The sequence below is a fragment of the Dreissena polymorpha genome, chromosome 3 (genome assembly GCF_020536995.1).
Source record: "Dreissena polymorpha isolate Duluth1 chromosome 3, UMN_Dpol_1.0, whole genome shotgun sequence".
NCBI lineage: Eukaryota > Metazoa > Mollusca > Bivalvia > Myida > Dreissenidae > Dreissena > Dreissena polymorpha.
Genome location: NC_068357.1, coordinates 26,954,461 through 26,978,060, shown reverse-complemented (window position 1 = coordinate 26,978,060; position 23,600 = coordinate 26,954,461). Strand labels below are relative to the sequence as shown.

Here is a 23,600-nt window from a genome sequence, read left to right as displayed (position 1 = left end):
AAAATCTTGGTAAAAGGGAGTAATTTAACCTATTTTCAAAATAAGTGACTCATTCGACTCAAACAATTATCGGGGCATAATATAAATGAGGTGTTTCTCAAAATTGTTTACAGTCGTAATAAACGAACGGTTTAAAAAGTGGGCTTTTGTAAACGATACGCTCACAGACGCTGAGTTTGTATTCAAAACTTACTATAGCACGGTGGATGCTACTTTTCAACTATAGGCTTTTATAAATAAACAACTTAGTAGTAAAAATAAACTTTACTGTTGCTACATGACCTAATGAAATGCTATGATTCAATATATCGAAACCGACTATGGTACAAGCTTATTAAGAGCGGAATAAACGGTAGATTGTTAAAGGGGCCTTTTCACAGATTTTGGCAGTTTTTGAAGTAAGTCTTTAAATGCTTTATATTTATAAATGTAAACATTGGATCTAAAAAGCTCCAGTAAAAAATCTAGAATAAAATTAAAAAAGGGCTGTTTGTAAAACATGCATGCCCCCCCCCCCCCACATGGGCTGTCAGTTGTAGTGGCAGCCATTGTGTGAATACGTTTTTTGTCACTGTGACCTTGACCTTTGACCTAGTGACCTGAAAATCAATAGGGGTAACCTGCCAGTCATGATCAATGTACCTATGAAGTTTCATGATCCTAGGCCTAATCATTCTTGAGTTATCATCAGAAAACCATTTTACTGTTTCGAGTCACTGTGACCTTGACCTTTGACCTAGTGACATGAAAATTTATAGGGGTCATCTGCCAGTCATGATCAATGTACCTATGTAGTTTCATGATCCTAAATGTAAGCATTCTTGAGTTATCATCCGGAAACCATTTTACTATTTCGAGTCACTGTGACCTTTACCTTTGACCTAGTGACCTGAATATCAATAGGGGTCATCTGCCAGACATTATCAATGAACCTATGAAGTTTCATGATCCTAGGCGTTAGCATTCTTGAGTTATCATCCTGAAACCATTTTACTGTTTTGAGTCACTGTGACCTTGACCTTTGACCCAGTGACCTGAAAATCAATAGGGGTCATCTGCCAGCCATGATCAATGTTCCTATGAAGTTTCATGATCCTAGGCATAAGCATTCTTAAGTTATCATCCGGAAACCATTTTACTGTTTAGAGTCACTGTAACCTTGAAGTTTGACCTAGTGACCTGAAAATCAATAGGGGTCATTTGCCAGTAATGATCAATGTACCTATGAAGTTTCATGATCCTAGGCGTAAGCGTTCTTGAGTTATCATCCGGAAACCATTATACTATTTCGAGTCAGTGACCTTGACCTTTGACCTAGTGACCTGAAAAGCAATAGGTGTCATCTACATGTACCAGTCATGATCAATGTACCTATGAAGTTTCATGATCCTAGGCCTAAGCGTTCTTGAGTTATCATCCGAAAACCATTTTACTATTTCGAGTCACTGTGACCTTGACCTTTGACCTAGTGACATGAAAATCAATAGGGTTCATTTGCCAGTAATGATCAATGTACCTATGAAGTTTCATGATCATAGGCGAAAGCGTTCTTGAGTTATCATCCGGAAACCATTTTACTATTTCGAGTCACTGTGACCTTGACCTTTGACCTAGTGACCTGAATATCAATAGGGGTCATCTGCCAGACATTATCAATGAACCTATGAAGTTTCATGATCCTAGGCGTTAGCATTCTTGAGTTATCATCCTGAAACCATTTTACTGTTTCGAGTCACTGTGACCTTGACCTTTGACCCAGTGACCTGAAAATCAATAGGGGTCATCTGCCAGCCATGATCAATGTTCCTATGAAGTTTCATGATCCTAGGCATAACTATTCTTAAGTTATCATCCGGAAACCATTTTACTGTTTAGAGTCACTGTAACCTTGAAGTTTGACCTAGTGACCTGAAAATCAATAGGGGTCATTTGCCAGTAATGATCAATGTACCTATGAAGTTTCATGATCCTAGGCGTAAGCGTTCTTGAGTTATCATCCGGAAACCATTATACTATTTCGAGTCAGTGACCTTGACCTTTGACCTAGTGACCTGAAAAGCAATAGGTGTCATCTACCAGTCATGATCAATGTACCTATGAAGTTTCATGATCCTAGGCCTAAGCGTTCTTGAGTTATCATCTGAAAACCATTTTACTATTTCGAGTCACTGTGACCTTGACCTTTGACCTAGTGACATGAAAATCAATAGGGGTCATTTGCCAGTAATGATCAATGTACCTATGAAGTTTCATGATCCTAGGCGTAAGCGTTCTTGAGTTATCATCCTGAAACCATTATACTATTTCGAGTCAGTGACCTTGACCTTTGACCTAGTGACCTGAAAAGCAATAGGTGTCATCTACCAGTCATGATCAATGTACCTATGAAGTTTCATGATCCTAGGCCTAAGCGTTCTTGAGTTATCATCCGAAAACCATTTTACTATTTCGAGTCACTGTGACCTTGACCTTTGACCTAGTGACCTGAAAATCAATAGGGGTCATCTGCAAGTCATGATCAATGTACCTATGAAGTTTCATGATCCTAGGCCTAAGCGTTCTTGAGTTATCATCCGGAAACCATCTGGTGGATGGACAGACGGACCAACCGAACAACATGTGCTAAACAATATACCCCCTCTTCTTCGAAGGGGGGCATAAAAAAGGAAAAAAAGTAGCCGGTGATGTATTTTATACTTTATATAAGCAATCTTCGTAGTTTCACAAAATTAAACGACATTAACAGAACTCTCCAAATTATTCAATCGTTTCGCGTTGCAATGCTTTAGAATTTTCAGGTTTTTAAATCGTCAAAAGATGCATATAATGGCTATATTATACCATGGTAAATGTTCAGTATTACTGTTTCCTCACAAATATCATAACTAAAACGAAAATTTGCGAATCTGAAACTACTTTTTTCAATTTTGTCAATTTACCAAAACGTGAAAAGATACCTTTACAGATTGTTCGGTCGATGTATGATAAACTGAAATTATGTGTAAAACACAAGGGGACATTGTCGATTTCTTTAATTGCGAAGTTGGATTATTGCAAGGGGAGACAATCTCGCCTATACTATTTTCTCTTTTCACTAACGAGATCGACACTTTTTAAGTAATAACAATGAAAACATAATGTTAGACCAGCTATATATTTATTTGTTATTGTTTGCAGATGATGCTGTAATTTTTTCAGAAACACCAAAAGGATTGCAAAAATCAATAGAAAATCTATACGAATATTAAGATTGATGGAAGATGAATGTCAATCTAGAAAAAAAAAGTAGTCATATCTAAAAAGGGTGGAAATAATTCACAGTCTAAATAGCCATTTTTATAATAATGAAAAAATATAAATGTTTTAATCATTTAACTATCACGGCATTGTACTATCAAGTGGTGAGTCAGTTATACAAACTACTTGAATTTTATCAGATAAAGGCTCGCTTTTTTCAATCACCAAAGACATGCATGTTCCTGTTGAAACAATGTTGAATTTGTTTGATTCGTATGTTACTTTAATACTGTGTTGTGCGTTTGAGGTTAGGGGTTTTCCAAATGCTGAGAATATTGAAAGAATTCATAGAAGATTTTTTAAACGAATACTTGGTGTCAAAATGGGGAACTAGGGCGATACCAGTTATATATAAATTGCTATATACAAATAATAAAACATTTTATAAAATTGTATACCGTTAAAAAACTTATTGTATATTATATAGAACACAATGTTATACCAGAAACGGTGCTGAAAATATAATAAAGTTCATTAACTTTATACAAAGGATTGAAACATCGATTTGAATTATCTGATTACCTTAACATAATCCAAAACTTTGATTTAATAAAAAACATCAAAATTAAGACTTTCGTCCCACATGTTAAAAAAATTGAATCTGGGAGACTTATAAATTTTCCTAAAAACGAACGTAGATGTAATATATTTAACTCAAATGATATCGAATATTAGTATCATTTTGTAATTTTATGTCCTCTTTACACTGATATTAGAAAATGTATAAGAACAAATTCTATTATAATAGACCGAGTATGCATAAATTGGTTCTTTTGTTAACAAACACTTAAACCAAAGTCCTAAATAAACTCTGGATATATTGTGAAAATGCCTTTAAAATGAGAACTGATGTATTGAATGCAAACATAGAGAAATATAATTGCCTAAGCGCATTTTTAACACCTTATTATATACTATTTTGGTCACTTTCACATTACCATGCATGCGCTTATTCCTTATATATTGTCAGTTTTGCATATTTAACGATGAACTTAAATTGTTCAAGTTAAATGAATAAACTTTCTGTTCTGTTCTGTATAAGCAGTCTATCTTCTCAATGGGGTCCATCTGACATCAAGACAAAGGTCTTTGATGTGAGAGCCCAGTTAATTGGGGCCAATTTCCTGGGAGCTGTTATTTGTTACACAATCATCACACGGCTATTTAAGAAGGCATCAATCAAACTATTGTACTGCAATAATGCAAGCACATGTATAAATGTGTTTTATAGAGAGTAGAGAAGTAAATGAAAGGTCAAATAAGATTCATATGTAAAAGTTTTGTTGTTTTAGTGGTTGTACCACTATGTTGAATTTCGGCAAAATAAAGATAACAATCTGAAGTAATGTCAATAATGATGATGATCATCATCATTGTGCACCAACATCCTTATTACAACTAGAGTGTTAACATTGTTTTTATAAAGTCATATAAGGAAAACTGCCCCGCCCCCTGGTGGTCATGTTTTACAACCATTTTATCGGTCAGCTGAATTATCATTAAACAAATACTCTGACCAAGTTACATGAAGATTGAAGCATAAATGTGATAACTAGAGTGTTAACAAGGTTATACTAAAGCCATATACAGAAAACTGCCACGCCCCCTGGCAGCCATGTTTTTAAACAGACCAGAACCATTTTCGAACTCAGCCGAGAAATCTTTGAAACTAATGATCTGACCAATTTACATTTAGATTGGACCATAAATGTGACTTCTAGAGTGCTAACAAGGTTTTACTAAAGCCATATTCCCCGCCCCATGGTTTTCCCCGCCCCATGGCAGCAATATTTTTCTACCAAATAAAACCATTTTCGAACTCAACCGAGATATAATTAAGACAAATATTATGACCTTGTTTTATGGAGATTTGAAAATAAAAGTGACGTCTAGAGTGTTAGCAAGCATTTTCTTTAATTTTACCTGCTGACCTAAATTGACACCCACATGACCCAGTTTTGAACTTGACCAAGATATCATTGGGATAAATCTTTGGACCAAGTTTCAAGATCAGACAAAACATGTGGCCTCTAGAATGTTAACAACGACGGGCAAACAGTGATCTCAAAAGCTCACCATGAGCACATTGTGCTCAGGTGAGCTAAAAAGGATCAATCTAGAGTAAGAGCCGGGCCTCAGAAGTAAAGTAACCAACATCAGAAATTACTATCCATTTAAGACATAATGTTAATTGCATTTTATGAAACATATTTAAGTGAACCACATGATGACTGACTGAATATTCATCATGTGTATTGTTTTCTTTTATTGATCAGGCACTCCTGAATATGCATGCTTTAATTTATCTTCAATACACCAACCCATTTCGAAGGTTCTTTTCCTTAAAATGAATCAGGCGCCCTAGATATTAACAAAATGATGATTCTATTGTAGAACTAAGTTATATTTCTTAAATGTGACCAGGGCTCCTCCTTTTAAATCCCTATATTCCCCAATTCAAACACAACCTTGATCATTATTGTCAAGATAATCATCCTGACGATGTTCAATAAATATTGGGCCAAAACTGTGGCCTTTATAGAGTTGTGACAAGTTCTGTTGGTGATGCATGACACATGACAATGTACATAGACTAACCAAAATAATATACATGCATAATTGTGAATGGCATATATATCAATGCGATTGTATTCACCATCATCAAAGACAAAGATATCAGAATAACACCGCATTCAATCATTTTCAGATTTATTGCACAACAATTAAACAAATCATTATTGATACTTGTAACTATATTTTGTAAGAGAAGGGACCATAGTTCATAAAATGAATACAGATAATAGGATGTCGATGCATTCAGAAAATATTGCACCTCCTGGACAGACAATTCGTCCAGGACATTACTCTTTGAGAAGGGTGGTAACATTTACTATCCCCTTAAACATGAATATGATATTTATGTTATTATACCCAACAAACATTCTGTTATTTTAAACAACAACCAAGCCATTAGAACATTTTATTTGGAAAACCAAACACTCATGGACCAGCAGGGTATATTTAACATGCTAGCCCATTCTTACATTATGGTATTTTGAAATGATGCTAGGATGGGTTTATGGGATTTTACTTCAAGACAAAGAAGGCTATTTAGGGTTACGAAGAAACAGGATTATCATTTGATTAACTTACTGCTAACTACTTCTGATTTGTTCATGCAAAAATATAAACAACAGGGCCTGAAAGGCCCAAAGTTGCTCCCCTGAGATACAAAGGAAGTTACCTGTTCTGTTCAGAAGATATCATTAGAACAAATGTTCTCACCAAGTTTTATGAAGTGAGCCATAAATGTAACTTTTAGAGTGCTTACAAGGTTTTACTATAGCCATATAAGGATAACTTCCACTACCCCTGCAGGCCATGTTTTTCAACAGACGGGATTTCTTTCGAATTCATCCAAGATAGCATTAAAACAAATGTTCTGACCAAGTTTCATGATGATTGGACAATAAATGTTACTTTCAGCCAACCAGAACCATTTTCGAAATTGTCCAAGTTATGATTTGGACCAATCTTCTGACCAAGTTTAATGAAGATCGGACAAGAAATGGTGACTATAGAGTGGTAATTACGGTTTCACTATAGCCATATATGACCATATAAGGAACAAGAGCTGTCAGAGGACAGCGCGCTTGACTATTCCAGTGCTTGACAGTATAACGCAAGCCAGTAAGCCATCATGGTGGGGGGGGGGGGGGATTTGGGGGGGGGGGGGGGCGTGGGGGATGGTTTGGGTAGAGTGCATTGTGGTATGTCAGGTAAGTGTTGTTTTGTTAAACTTTAACATAGATTTATCAATAATATGCATATTCTAAGTATAAAAGGGGCCATAATTCTGTTAAAATGCTTGATACAGTTGTCTGCTCTTGTTTATAGGTTGGGGTCATGTTGGTAAACAAGTATGCAAAATATGAAAGCAATATGGCAAGGGACACAGGAAATATTTGGGGAAGTACGCAAACTTTAACATAGATTTATCAATAATATGCATATTCAAAGTATAAAAGGAGCCATAATTCTGTCAAAATGCTTGATACAGTTGTCTGCTCTTGTTTATAGTTTAGGGTCATGATGGTAAACAAGTATGCAAAATATCAAAGCAATATGTCAAGGGACATTGGAAATATTTGGGGTAGTACGCAAACTTTAACAATTGCTGCATATTCTAAGTAGAAAAGGGGCCATAATTATTACAAAATGCTTCATAGAGTTGTCTGCTCTTGATTATAGGTTGGGGTCATGTTGGTAAACAAGTATGCAAAATATGAAAGCAGTATGTCAAAGGACATTGAAAATATTTGGGGTAGTACGCAAACTTTAACATTTGCATGCAAACGCCAACGCCAACGGGAATGGCAACGCCAACGCCGGGTTGAGTAGGATAGCTCCACTATATATATTTCATATATAATAGTCGAGCTAAAAATGCTTTGACCCTTGGTGGCCATGTTTTTCAAGCACTAAAACCATTTTATAACTAATTCAAGATATCATTGGAAAAAATCTTCTTACCAAGTTTCATGATGATCGGACAATAAATGTGGAAAAATGCCCATGTTTTTCAACCAACCAGAACCATTTTCGACCTCATCCAAGATATCATTGGCACACATTTCTGACCAAATTTCATGAAGATCTGACAAAAAATGTGGCCTCTAGAGTGTTTTTACTATATCCATATAATGCCTCCTGGAAGCCATGTTTTTCAAGCAACCGGAATCATTTTAAACTCTTTCAAGATATCATTGGGACACATCTTCTGACAGAATTTCATGAAGATCTGACAAAAATGTGGCCCATAGTGTTAACAAGGCAAATTTTAACGCCGCACGACGGGCAAAGGCACTCACAAAAGCACACCATTAGCACATTGTGCTCAGGTGAGCCAAAAATATTTACAATATTAAAAGTTGAATACTTATAATTTAAAGGGACATGTTCACACTTTGTTCACATGACAATTCTCAAACTTGTCAGAGAAAGATAAAAAAATGAAGAACCCCATGAATCAGAAGTAAAATAAAATTATGAATTAATATCATTCAAAATTGATCAAATTATTAAGCTTATGAAGCGTTAAACATGCGAAACTATTGAATAATATGGAATGATTATACATGTAGTTTGTTTGTTTGTCATTAAATTGTGTTACAACAACTTGATCACTGATTTCATATTTAAATGATTGTGTGTATTTCACATTCTAGATTGCTGAATAGTTAAGGAATACGCCTTTTAATCCAAAGGACACTGCTTTCGCACCTGCTTGAGACAAACTGTTGTTGTTTTTATTCTTAAATTCTACTCTTGCCATTTTAATTGAGCTCTACAATTCCATGATTTAAATCTAGCAATTGAAGACATTCACTGACACACTTCAAAAATGCACAAATCTGTGAACAAGCCCCTTAAATTACAAAAATATTCATTTCAGTTTTCAAAGCTAACACTTCTAACATAATTTTATATAAAATAACATGATAATTATAAAAAAAACATTCATCTGTCTCCACTTTGGAAGTACAACTTTTTAAGGAACCATTAAAGTAACAGTATATTTCCATGATTTAGATTTTCATTTTTTATTAAAGAAATCAATTTTAACACATGATTTTATGTCAGTAACTTAAACTATCAAACCATCTCACTTAAGTATCTCTTAACCGGTTCTAATTGGCTTAAAAGGACCTTTTGTTGTTGAAAAATCTGTGGTAAAAAAATGAACCTCTTGCATTCAAACTTTAACCTAAATTTAAAAGTGCACACAAACCCCAAACTGACTTGTCTGAGTGTACAAAAAGAGAGCATATTCCTGCTTGATGTCAAAATTAAAAGTCTTGGTCAATACATCCGCAAAATTTGTAAGTTAAAACAGGACAAAATAATGCCAATAGCAGGTCAGAGTTATAGAACTTGATAAATTTGTGACATTACATAATGACCCCAAACACATGTGGGAAAATTCAGTTTAAAGGCTCTATAAAGGTGAAGATCCGTAATTATTTACCGATTTTTAAATATTTGTTCCGTATTTTATGCATAAAGGTAATCAAAAAACAATATATATATGCTATTGGACATTAACATAAAAATATGAGCAATACAAGTTCTTTTTCGCTCAAAATACAGTGTCCTCCAAGTCAAGCATGTTTACAAACAATCAGTTTATTTACATTGCTGTTTATTCTGGAAAGTGAAAGTGACTCAGGTCACCAAAAAATATATCGTTGATTTTCAACGTTTTTCCGGTATCACTCATAAAGTAGGTCTCTTCTAAATGGTCAAAACGTTTATAGTGATATAATTATTTACTTGCTGCTGGTAAAAAGTTGTTTAAAAAAAAATAAAATTGAATGTTCTTTCGGCTATTTTTAGCATACGTCACCGCTTTGGGGCTACACATCACAAATTGAAAACATTTCGTCCAATTATGAAACGGGTATATCATCCATACTTCTTGACAACGTTGCACCTTAGCTGTGTTATTAGCATTTTTTATGCAAGAGTAACTGAAATCCGATAAAAATAAGACCAGTTTATATGCATAATAATTGGATTTGTCACCTTTATAGAGCCTTTAATACGAGTAGTAGAAACTGCGATATTGAGACGCTGCACTTTATCTAAACCAAATTTATATGTACAAAAAGGGGCTTACTTATGCCAAATTGTAGGTCTGAGTAAAGGAACAATGTCAGTAAACTCACGCAATGACCCCAAACACTTTTTTTAAAGTTTCATTTGAATATCTTAACAAGAAACACTGATATGGAGACGTTGCAAGTTTACCTTTACCAAAGAATTATGCAGACACTAACAAATGTGTGAGTTATATAGCTCCAACTATTTGATGAGTAGTCAAGCTTATAATCAAGCAAAACAGTTTGAACAATTAAAACCCAAGGACAGATTGAAATGACATCTTGGGAGTCATATGAAGGTAATCAGGGTCCTAATATAATGATCCCAAAAAGCGAAAAAAGTTTGATTGAATTTCTTCAGCACATGCACTTCTATTGGACCCTATCAAACATATCTAATGTTTTGCAAGAAAACAGACAATTCAATTCCTTAGTTTATGGTTAACAAACATGGTAGGTTTACATTTGACATGGAATAAGGTTCACAAAGGCTGTTAAGCTATTCCCATCTTGCTTTTCTAAATGTAAAAGTACAGTAGGTCAAAGTCAACATGTGCTTCATAAATACTACAATCTGAAATAGTAATATTTTTAAAAAGCTAAAGGCTAATAAACTTCAATAAATGTTATGATATCTGACATGTGTTCACCTCTCTATTTTCATAAACTTATCTGAACATTCATGTAAACTACACAGAAATACACTATTCTAACGCAAGTTACAGTAAAAAAGAAAGTAACCGGCTTGTAATTGGATTAATAATAATTCAAAATTACATAAACATTTACAATAAGTATAGTTCGTGTTTTATAAAAGTATGAAAAACATGCAAATTAACATAAGATTGTTTATACACATATTTCAGGTGGGTCAATACGGTCATTATTAGGAAGGTGGAGTGTGCTTTACAATCTGGAGTGTATTTTTACTACTTTTTGTTTTTATACCATTGTTATAGTATTTGTTTTCATGGTTTATTATTTATCACATTCATCAACATAAATAAAATATGTTTCCTAAATGTGATTTCTCTTGTCTCTCTCTCTCTGTAAGTCAATACATTACATATATATTGGAGACCATGATGACACAAACTTCAATGAATAACAAAACACTAAAGACAACAAGATCAATAATATAAAACACTTATAGGAAAAGCATGTAACTGATAAATATAATACACATTTTGCAATAGACATATTCGAATTTTTAGAATTCGTAAAGAAAAAAATTGCAAATACTAGTGAAAAATACACACCCAGGAATAAAACCAGTTCTACAGTACATGTATTCATATGCAACTGTCCAATCAAAACATAGCAGTAGCTGTTGCTATCTTCTACAAACATGAGGGTCATGATGACCCTGAACCACTCACCAAAGTTCAAGGTACACAAAATGTCAAAAACTTGACCTGGTATCCTTGTTTTCGACCACTTTTGACCCACATTTAAACATAGGGTGTGAAGGGGAGAAAAATGCCCTACCCCCTATAAAGCGTTCAATTAAATACTTCATTTGTACATAGAACCACCAAAGTCAAAAACTAACTTTGACCTTGAAAGGGAGGAATTCAGCTGAAAGGAGGAGAAATCACACCCGTGTATTTACAAAATATATTTAACCCTGCTTTATCAAGATTGAGTAAGTAGCTTCTAGAGTTGTTATATGAGTTTTCTAAGATTTGACCTAGTGACCAAGTTTTTGGATGCTTGTGACCCAGATTATAACTCAACGTAGATATTATTAATATAAATATTCTGAGAAAATTCCAGCAAGATTTGAGTCACAAATGTGATCTCTAGAGTGGTAACAAGGTTTTTCTAAGATTTGACCAGGTGACCTATATTTTGGATGCACATGACCAAGATTCCAATTTAGCCTAGATATTAACATTTTGACCAAGTTTCATCAAGATTGGACAAAAATGTGGCCTCTATAGTGGTAAGGTGATAAAAGTTGACAAAGAACGACAAACCACACACAGCACTGGTTACTAGACAAAGAGTGATCACAATACCTCACAATGAGCACTACATGCTCATGTCCACTAAAAATGGATTAACACAGATTTGTACTATTTGTTGTAGTTCCACTTCATTTTCAAAGCCAATTCGGATATTCTACGATGACACCAATTCATAGATCATACTGGAATGAAACAAATATAATGTACAGTACTATACATTGTAAAATATATGCATATGTTAAATAAAAAATGTTAATAAGTTTAATGTGATTTTTTAATTTACTTAAATATTACAAATGGATAGCAGTAAGAAACCATATGTTTCCATGCTTACTTTCATATCAAAATGACAGCTAGTTATTTATATATTATCCATACACAGTGAAGTACACGTATCAATACACAAGATGTACATGTAGCCATAACGCAAGTGTCAATCTGGTTTTACAATGTCTATTTTAAGTAGCACTGTGCAAGTATGCCCTGTAAAATATTGTTCCAACAAATTTATATAAAAATGCAATTTTGTTAATAATTGTAATTGCTAAGTATCAACTGCTATGATTCTCCTCTATGATTGTCACTAATCAAACTCTATGATTGCTAAGTAACAACCTCTATGTTTGCTAAGTATTAACCTCTAAGATCGCTCTGTATCAAATGATATTTATACAACCATGAAGTTTCCTGTTGAAATATAATATCCAATCTGAGATATAGCCTTGAAAACTTACATCATATACACACAGCAAAGGGCAATAACTCTTATTTAAAAAAATGCAGGGTTATGGTTTTCATGCATGGCACTATTTCTCATTGATACCTACATGTATACAGCCATGAAGTTTTATATTGAAATATTATATAGTTTCTGAGATATAGACCTGAAAAGTTTTAGACTTACTGGCTGACAACACTAAAACTATATCCCTTTGGCGGGAGAGAAAATAACGAATCTTTCTAGCGCACAAGTCAACTTTACAATGGATTAACACGCAACAAATTAACAATCAGCTTAAAATACCTCAGGTTAGAGGAGTGAGTCAAGTATGTGCAACTGTTCTAAGCTGAAAAAAGTGAGAATGATTGTATGTGATTTGAAAAAAATCTGTTCTCAAACATTTTACTTATTTAAGAATAGCACCTGTTTGAATTAAAATTATGTTTCAGCATGAAGGTTTCCTAATCTTGAACTGTTGGTTTCTTCAAATAAGAATGTTACTTTCAGCTGACAAAACATCTGGTCACAAGACTATAACAGCTACCTGCCTCAGAAGTCACTTGTATTTTGACATGCTCAGAGTAATCCTTTGTAGCGCAACCAGTTGTCAATGTGCTCATTGGCTACTTAATTATAAGTTAATATATTATTTGGCAAATGAAATAGTCTAAAAATATCTTCTCATGTTCATATGTTTCAAGGGGCATTTTTCTGATGAATTATAATTGTTTTTTCAAAAATCAAAATGTTTCAGTCGCAAAAAAAACAACAAAAAAATATGTCAACAACACCCAATTAGTTTTTTTTTACATTAAAAAAATAAAAATACTTCAAATAAATTTATTGTTCATCATACAATTTTTACCTTTATACAATCTGACCACAATACCCCCAACAAAACTTAAATCATTCAGCAGAAACCATCAGTCAATATTAAGTCAGATTACCCGTGACCGTACTGACTTGTAACTTCAAATCCAATCTCAAGGGGTGATTTTTTTCCGATTTGTACTATGTGATTGCCGTACTCAGTAGGCAACTACAGTATGACTCCCATAGCAGAAACATTCATCATTTAACCTATCATGATTAACTGCCATGATTTTCTTTAAACAATCTAATCAAATTAAAGCATCAAATACGACTCAAATTAATAAATGATTTTCATAATCTGGACAAGAACATTTCACTGAATGACTGACTAGAAAATCTGATTGACAAGTCAGTGTACAAAACTATAATCAAACCTATCATCACAAATCAGTATGAATATATCAGGTTCTACAGCTAAAAAAATCCTTCTGTCTGTAGCATGCTTCCAGTTTCTGTGTTGAATTATCACATAATTTATATTTCAGATCAAAAGCTTTGAGTGAATGCTGTTGCAAAGCATCAGCCTCATATAACAATTACATCAAACCATAATTGTTTAAGACAAAATTAGGACATTTTATGAAAATTGTCTGAAAGTAAGACGTATCATCAAACAAGAGGGCCATAATGGCCCTGTATCGCTCCACTGTTTTTTATGCGAAAAAACACGTGCAATGCGCATGGGTTGAAATGTACTCAAGCATGTGACTTTCTCTTTCTATCCCTCGTCCCACTGGGCGCTTTAAAGTTGGAAGGGTGAGCTTTTTTATATATGGAAAAAGTTACTACCGTGTTAACTAAACAGACTAAAAAGCCCGGGAATTGTTGCACAGGTCCTTTGCTTATAACGTAGGTACATTTATCTAGCCAAAAGATATTGTCGTTCTTTCTATTTCACATATTTTTAGATGCTGAAGATCAAATCTACGCATTTGATTTGAAACAGATTCAAAAGACCCATAGGAATCAAAATGTCTTAACCCTTTACCAAACTACACATTTTGGACTTTCCCAATTTGAAAGAGATTGCAGACGACAATTAAATTGTAATGGAATATGAAGGAAATGATCAGGTAGGGTAGAAATAATTGTGATAAAAGGAGAAATTGCTCATCTTGAGCAATTTTTTCCTTTTATCACAGTTATTTATAAAGTTGTCAGCTACAAACCCGTAAAATCCTGTTAGTGTTTGGTAAAGGGTTAATAATCTCTGGTTCCTTCTTAGAGCCTTTCGCACATTTATAACAAATACAATAGTAGCATCTTTCTTTGTAAAGAATTGTAAAGAATCATCTCAAAATATAATTAACAACCCACACATTCCTAAGACCAACAGGCCTGAGAATATTATGATAATCTTAAGATTATTTCTTTATATTTATAAATGTATATAATTAAGTAATACATTTGACTTCTAAGATCAATTCATAACTTATTTTAAGAAAATTATAAAATGGTCAGAAATATATAGATCTATGGATTGTTGAGCAATTGACAATCATATCCACAATTCATGAGTCACGATTCACAAATGACCCCAGGGGCATAATTTGAACAAATTTGAAAGAGGTTCACCCCAGGAACATTCCTGAGAAATTTCATCAGAATTGGACCAGTAGTTTAGGAGAAGAAGATGTTTACAGAACAAGTTAATGCACGCACAGACTGACGGACGCACGCACGCACTCATGACGGACACAGGACAATGACATAAGCCCCGCTGGCCTCTGGCCAGTGGAGCTAAAAAAGATACATGTAATTCAATTTACTCAAAAATGCACTGTGAACATAGAATACTTACATTTTTGCAAGCAAATTGTGGGCAAAATTGACCATAAATACGTTTAAGAGTTTCATAAAACACAAATGTTTGTCATTCCCGATTGAATACAACATATACAAACTATTTTTTGACAATCATGTGCAATTGAAAGTTATATGTAATTTTTACAAATTTTATGATTGAACAAGCAAAACGGTTATATTAATCTCAATTATTTTTATAACGTTGCTGCATTAGCAGCCGGGTGACCTATGGGTAACAAATCCACTAACATGTTAATTTTTAGAATATAAATAATATTTTTCAAGCATATTTAAAAATTTATTTTTGTTAAAAAATTAATGTGACTTTTATACATAGTGCAGACTCACTTGATCAACAGAACAAATTTTGCATCAGGGACTCTGAGGTGAAAAGACATGCCATCGTACACTACACTAAGCTACTTACAAAGAAAATTTCAGCTCAAGACCTGCATCAAAATTAATTATTAATTTTATTTAACAGAAACCATTTTTTATTTTAAGCAACAGTCAACTTGACCTTAACCTGACTGGCCCAATTGCATTTCACGGCAAGGTCTCTATGCACACAACCTACATACAAAATTTCAGTGCAATACCTGAATTCAAACTCGATTTATTAAGAAAAAACATTTATTATATAATGCTTATATTTTTAGTTACAATCACTTTGACCATGACCCCAAACGCAGTCCTAGGCCAGGTCTCAATGTCAGGTTGCTTTTCTCAAGGTTTCCTTAAGATTGTTTAATGCTAAATAGAGTTATTGACCATAAACTCCATTAGACGCCGGTAACAAGCCACCAAAACGATCGCACTCCACGACCATACCTAATAACTAGTTTTTCAACTACCGCAATGAAACCAGAATAATTAAATAGTTCAATTCTCCACCATCCAATTTTTTCTTACCTGTAGAGATAATAGAAGAAAGAGATGAGATAGAATGCCAGTTTTATCCAGCCCTCTCTCATAGCTCTGTTGAGTTGATCAGCGTTCATTATTGTAGTGGGGTCATACAGGCCTGGGGCGCTCATGACTGGACGGCACTGGTACCTAAATAAACATATTATTTAATATAATACTTTAAAAGATGTCAGCCATTTCAGATTTCTGTGTTTGTAAACCATACCTAATTGTTTTAAAAATGCCATAATATAACACAGAAAGTTGAATCAGGTTGTACATTAATTTTATGCACATAAAAAACTAAAAATTTCAAACAGGAGCTGCGTTTGTGAAACACAATGCCCCCTACTGCGCTTTGAAGTCCAAAAGCAGCTATTTTACAGAAAACAAGGCCCATAAGTTAGCCAAAAAACAATGGACCAAAACGAAGCTCAAACTTCATCTGTAAGTCATAGAGTGTAGGTAGACACCAAAAATCAGGTCAATCTCTGAAAGCGTTACGTAAAAAACCTCTGGAAAGCGTTTACTACAGAAAACGTTCGGAAAGCAGTTATTATAGAAAACATTCCTAAGTCCAAGGCCCAAAACTTCGCTAAAAATCAATGGACCAGAAAAAATTCACACTTCATATGTAGGTCATGTAGGTAGACTAAAATACCAAAAATCAGCTCATTATCTGAAAGCCTTGGGTAAAAAAAGCCTCCTTAAAACAGTTATTATAAAGCAAATTTATAAGTCCAATGCCCATAACTTTGCCAAAAATCAATGGAAAGAATTTCACTCTCATCTGTAGGTAATGTAGTTAGACTCACATACCAAAATTGATCTAAATATCTGAAAGTGTTGCGTAAAAAAAATCCAGAAAACAGTTATTACAGTTAACATTTTGAAGTCCAAGGCCGATAACTTCGCCAAAAATTAACCGACCAGCACTAATTTCACACTTCATCTAAAGGGCATGTATATAGACTTGCATACCAAAAATCAACTCAATATCTGAAAGAATTGCATAAAAAACATCCGGAAATCACAAAAATATTACTTCCCTTGTCAAAAATGACCTGTACCTGGCAAATGATATATAAAAATGATTTCCCTTTAAAGCTTATTACTTCCCTTTAGATCAGTCAAAGGCCCGTCTTTGTAAAAAATCAACAGACCAGAACGAATTCTACATTTCATCTGTAGGTAGTTAAGGTGGACTAACAAAAATCAGCTCAATTTCTTAAAGCATTGCGTAAAAAAACTCCAGTAAACAGAATGCCAGACGGACAGGCAAATGATGTGATTGCTATATGCCACCCTACCGGTGGCATAAAAAATGACTAGTTACCTTCTAATGTGATACACAATTAACGGCAAGTTCAGGATGACTGTCGTAAATTGCATGGCAAAAACAAACAGCACTGTGAAGAAAATGTGTAGGACATATTCCGGCAACACTAGCTGAAATGGACAAGCATTACATCTGGTTGGCTATTCAGTGTTATTTAAAATTTGAGATAATTGCCATGCCCTTTTAATTCGAAAAAAATCTAGTCATCTTGACGATCAGATTAATGTGTTGTTTCTTTTGCTAAAATGGTATTGATTACTTGTTATGTTACAGAGATTTTTTTCCTTCTTTAAAAAGTACCGGAAAAAACAGCACTTTTCTAATAGGGAAAAAAATAAAAAATTCCCATTTGCTGTCAGAAAAAATACCAAATGAAGGTTTCAAAACAAGAGCTGTCTCCATCGGAAGACATATGCCCCCAAAAAACGCTTGTTCGAAAGCTAAACGCAGATTTCGAAACCTAATCGCGGACCCTAAGTTCAAGGTCAAAGGGGTCAAAATTTGTGTGAGTATGGAAAGGCCTTGTCTATATACACATGCATACCAAATATGCAGGTTACATCTGAAGCAACATAGAAGTTTTGAGCATTTTTCGAGCGGAAACGCAATTTTTTTATGATTCAAGGGCCGTAACTCAAGAGTGCCTGGGTAAATTTGGCTGATTATCAAACTTAACCTAGATTTTATTGTCTTACACATTTTTATGAAGTTAAGCGGAAACGAGAAAAAAACTCAATTTTTCGATGATTCAAGGACCGTAACTCAGGAGTTTCTTGGTCAATTTGGCTGATTATCGAACTTGACCTAGATGTTATTGCCTGACACATTTTCATGAAGTGTGGCGAAGATCCTATGACATTTGCTCGAGTTATTGAGTGGAAACAAGAAAAAAACCAATTTATGATGATCCAAGGGCCGTAACTCAAGAGTGCCTGGGTAAATTTGGCTGATTATCAAACTTAACCTAGATTTTATTGTCTTACCCATTTTTATGAAGTTTAGCGGAAACGAGAAAAAACCTCAATTTTTCAATGATTCAAGGGCCGTAACTCAGGAGTGCCTTCGTCAATTTGGCTGATTATCGAACTTGACTTAGATGTTATTGCCTTTCACATTTTCATGAAGTTTGGTGAAGATCTGATAACAATTGCTCAAGTTATTGAGCGGAAACGAGAAAAAAACCAATTTTACGATGATTCAAGGGCCGTAACTCAAGATTGTCTGAGTCAATTTGGCTGATTATCGAACTTGACCTAGATGTTATTGCCTTACACATTTTCATGAAGTTTGGTGAAGATCGGATGACAATTGCTTGACTTATTAAGCGGAAACTAATCCGGACGGACTAACTGACTGACTGACGGTGCGATTTTAATATGCCCCCAGAACCTATGTTCTGGGGGCATAAAGACAAAAACAAATGGTAAATTAAATACTACATTAAGTTTATTTCCCTACGCAGCTCTATGGCTTGAATCTACTTTTAAATAATATTGACAACTTGACAACACTTAGATGTAAACTTTATTGTATTTGTTAGCAATAAATCTGATCAAATACACCAATTATACAATTTGAAGACTTCACGATGCGATTTTTCCCAATTTCGGGTTTTTTCTCGATAATTTTTCCCAATTGAGCTGGTACTGGTCAGGGCTGTAACGGATACACTAGGTGACGAATACGATACGTATCACGAATACTGGGTGGCGAATACCAATATTTATTTGCGAATTATGAATTTCAATGAACATAAGTAATACTGACAACTTGATATGACATTATATAGTATGAAACTATGAGTATGTGTCAATTTGATTAATTGAGTATCATGGCATACTGAAAATTTGAAATAACAAAACACTGACTAGAACTGCTTAAACTTTGAACACAGTTTTGAAAACATGACTAGTACCAATAAAATCCTTGAGTAGAAAAACTAAGCAACTTGGCAGGCGGGTCAACGATATCAATAACATTCCTTTTGCTAGGCTCCATGTTTGTTTCACAATCATTGTCATAAAGATAAACACACAAAAAATTCCATCTGCTAATCCTTTGTGTGTATGTTTGAGCATCGAATCACTCGTATTTACCTAAATAAACATAATACAACCATCGAAAGATTTTTAAATTCAATGTTGTAAATATTCAACCAGTGCCCACCATTTTTTGTTGATAATCTCACTGTGCAACATAGTGGGTGGGGTAAACATGATGAAAAACGCCGGAATAAGGAGAAGAACATTTAAATATAGGGGTGTATTGTATGAACCTTCATTTTTAAGGTATTAAAGATAAGATGATTAAACTTTCAAACTCGAAACCATGTTGTTTGCATTCGTCAAATATTCGGTTCGGGAGGTGGCGAATAATTAATATGATTCGTCCACAGCCGTATTGGAGTAATTTGAATATTTGAATGTATCGTTACAACCCTAGTACTAAAGTCATTTTTTTTAGAATTTTGATTACAGGTAAAACAGCATAAACGTTAGAAAACTCACCGGATTTAAACTGTTACACTGATCTATAGGATTTTTATAATCTGTCTTCAATTCATCAAAAGCAATTATCTGAAACAAAAAACAATGGTAAATAAAATTCACTACTTTTTTATATTTTCATCAACAGTAATAAATCTTACAAAACAAAAAGACTTTGTAAAGAATCTAAAAACATATACATCAGACTACCCGAAACTCAACAGCCTTCAGTCAGACATTTGGTCTTACTGGTCAGAATTTTCTGTCAGATCTTAGGTTATTCTGTCAGACCAAAGAACATATGTGAAATTCAAACAAAACTGCGGAAAATGTAAATAATTAGAAAAACGTAAATATTGCTTTATCATTTTATTGTTAATCATATTACTTTCAGTAACAAAGTAAAGTAACAAAGACAAAGTTTGTTAACATCCACTTCCTCATTATTAAAGTCACTAATAAAATCACTATCTGTATCGTATCTATTTAAAAGCTTAATGTCATCATCACTTTCATCTTGTTCCCAGTCTTCTTCATCGTTCTGCGAGTGTCCAGGCTCGGGCTGCTTGGGGGCAATTGCTCTGTTAAAAAAAGATTACATCAGTCTATTCTTAAGTTAATCACATGGTTTTGAGTAACGAAGTAATTTGTTCAAATTCATGGTCTGCCTGTCTTCCAAGACTCAACGAATTTACGAGAAGGTGCTTATCCTCGTATTTTTTCCACTAGCTCACGGGCGTTTGCATCTGCAACCCATTTTGGATCTTCAGGCTTTGCGACATTCAAAAACTTCCACATTATGTATATTTACTTATTTACTACAAATTTACTTAATTCAAAAGAAGGAAAAATGAAAACGAAATCACCTGGTTATAAATCCCCGTTAAACTCCGTGCGTGATCCTCGATATCGTTGATAACTGCAAGCTGTTGCTTTGTTTAACTTTCACTTTTGTTTAAACTAAAAGTCGATCGAATGATGGTAAAATGTACCGATCCCGGCTTGAAGCATGCATTTATTTACTCGTCGACAATAAGCAGGGAACCATATGTATTTCTAGAACATTTTTCACCGAGCACGGACAGATTATTTCCGATTTTTGACAATACGACTTTGGACCAATCAACAGCGGGTTAACTGACAGACGAATACATTCGATTTCACAAAATCTCGTATTTCACAAAATCGGCCAAGTGCGTATTCCGCCGTATTTCGCCGATGTTCTACAAATACTTTTAATTTCTTGGGAAAACCGGAAAATATTTGTGTCGGACATTTTGGGCCGACGAGTTAAGAATTTCGATCGGCCCTTGACTGTTTGTGTCGGACATGTCCGTAGGTCCGACGGAGTTTCGGGAAGTCTGATATTACATGTAAACCGTTTAAGTACATGTAAGCATAAGGATTTAAAAATCTTATTACCACAATTACTGTTATGTTTTTGTACACTTTGTTTTGAGATGCCCTCTTTTTCAGGCAAAATGCACAATTTTTGGGACATACAGATATTCTTATAATTATTGACTTGTTTACACATGAGTTTTACAACCTGAACACAGTTATAAACCTGACAGATGAATGCAAGAAGTCAGTGGACTTTAAATTAGCACTTTTTGGGTAATAGAGCATTTATATCATTGATCAACAATGGCTTCGCCTGATGATCCATGAAATTATCATCGTAAAAAAAATAAGTTCTGCTTATTGCAGTTGCAGATCTCTATTTGTATCATTTAAGGAATAACTGTGACTGTCTGGTGTCAATTATTTATGAGTACTAGCCATATTCATTTGCTTGAACAACAAATGGTGTCAATTAATCAAAGCAGCATGTTCCTGCTTTAGTGTAACAAAAGGGCTACCAGTATATTTAGTTTACTGTGTTACTTAAAAACAATTAAAAATAAAAAAGTAATTCGCAGTTTATTCAATTTAAAATTTAATATTACAATACATACTACAGTGTATCAAATGATAATCATATGCTACTGTGTCGTCAAAATACAATCAAGAAAACTATTTTGTTAAAATTTACGTATTAAATAATTATTAACTCGAATTTATCTCATTATATGTCAGAATTTCTGAAACAGTGAAAGTTCAATTCTTTGTCCGAAATAAAAAGAGCTCGAAAATCATTCCGGTTAAACAAATGTTTAAACAGCGATTTTTAACGAAATACTATGTGAACGAGCCAATTTTTATGGAAGTTCATTTCAATATTTTCTTATCTTACATGAAATATCGCAAAGAAAATCAGCACAGCTGACAAGATAAGCGCTAAAATATAACAAGCCGCAACAAACGTAAACGCCATTATGAATGCGTGTATTATGCGGATACATTTTCTGACTGAATTTTCTATGTGAATTAAAACGTTTAGATTAAACAATCCACTTTCTTTTCCGTTCTTAATCTTAAAAAACACTTAAACACGACGTGTTTTAGGTTTTTACTTGCAAATCAACGTACTTATATGTAATGTAAATGCGTACCAATTTCCCCTGCATACTGCAGTATACTTCATTTTATAAAAGAAATGTTAAACATTTTTAACGTTACTGAAGAAAACCCCCAATATTTCGTCTAATAAGTACTCGCTTACCATTAAATATCTATGTTACTATTTTCTCCTAAGACCTTTCGTCATCGTTTGCATAGTACGCTTGATATACGTTCACATAAAAAGTCGGTGGGCATAGAATTAAAGAGAGGTGCGTCATTTTAATCAGAACGTTAACTCGAGCCTTAGGTTCGAGTCCGATGTATTTCGAAACAAAATCGACGCTTATTTGTATGTCGGTAGCATTCTATACATAGATGGTGACGTCACTACGTTATTATCAGTAAGACCGGTGTGACACAATGATGTCGGTAGAGGCTGATGAGATAAGAATGGTTTCTTCCTATTAACAAACTGAACATGTTCAAATAAAAACTAGACAGCATCGAAAACTAATCATGACGCACGTGAATCTTATATTGATCATTTATTAAATAAGACATTTCACAAATGATTATTTTGACACATCACAATTCCAAATTACGGTCTACAACACTTAGTATGCAGTAAATATCAAAAGTCATGAATGTCAGTCGTTGTATTTTTAATTCGGTCTCGCTCGTGTTCGACAGCCAGCAGGGAAGATGCAACCAAATAGTCGGAGGTTCTTTGAGCTGGAAACCAGTTGACCGGAACTGGCGTAGGCGGTCGTTTTCCACTGTCGACGCTGATCGGAATTACCGGCAGTGGCATGTCGCATGTGAACGAGTAATGGCGACCGTACGGTTGTACCTGATGGTTCGGGCGGCGACGGTCAAAACACGCCCGGTTGGGAAGCACGAGTTTCTCGCGCTTGTTGTCTGTTGGCATCACGTTAGCAGCCGACCAGCGGCGCTCATTTACGAGCCGTTCAGGTGGCATTTGCATTGAGTTTATTAAGAAATACCCTGTTGTGTCGGCGACAAGGCCGCTCTGGTCTGTAATATTTCTGGGCGTTCCTGGGCATGCCGTCGAGTCCGTTTCTAAGCGGCTCTCGT

General features: G+C 34.4%; 1 protein-coding gene and 1 long non-coding RNA gene across 2 annotated transcripts; both read right to left on the bottom strand.

Moving 5' to 3' along the window:
- Positions 1-5,989: 5,989 nt before the first annotated feature.
- Positions 5,990-22,565, bottom strand: LOC127873391 (protein cornichon homolog 1-like). The gene is made up of 5 exons (XM_052417246.1): positions 22,297-22,565; positions 20,082-20,150; positions 17,572-17,684; positions 16,242-16,385; positions 5,990-12,111 (listed from the first exon to the last, which is right to left on the bottom strand). The coding sequence occupies exons 1-5, from the start codon at positions 22,375-22,377 to the stop codon at positions 12,084-12,086; spliced, it is 435 nt and encodes a 144-aa protein (XP_052273206.1). The 5' UTR covers positions 22,378-22,565; the 3' UTR covers positions 5,990-12,083.
- Positions 20,417-22,284, bottom strand: LOC127873392 (uncharacterized). The gene is made up of 2 exons (XR_008046129.1): positions 20,927-22,284; positions 20,417-20,641 (listed from the first exon to the last, which is right to left on the bottom strand). It is a non-coding gene; the product is annotated as an uncharacterized LOC127873392 (long non-coding RNA).
- Positions 22,566-23,600: the final 1,035 nt, after the last annotated feature.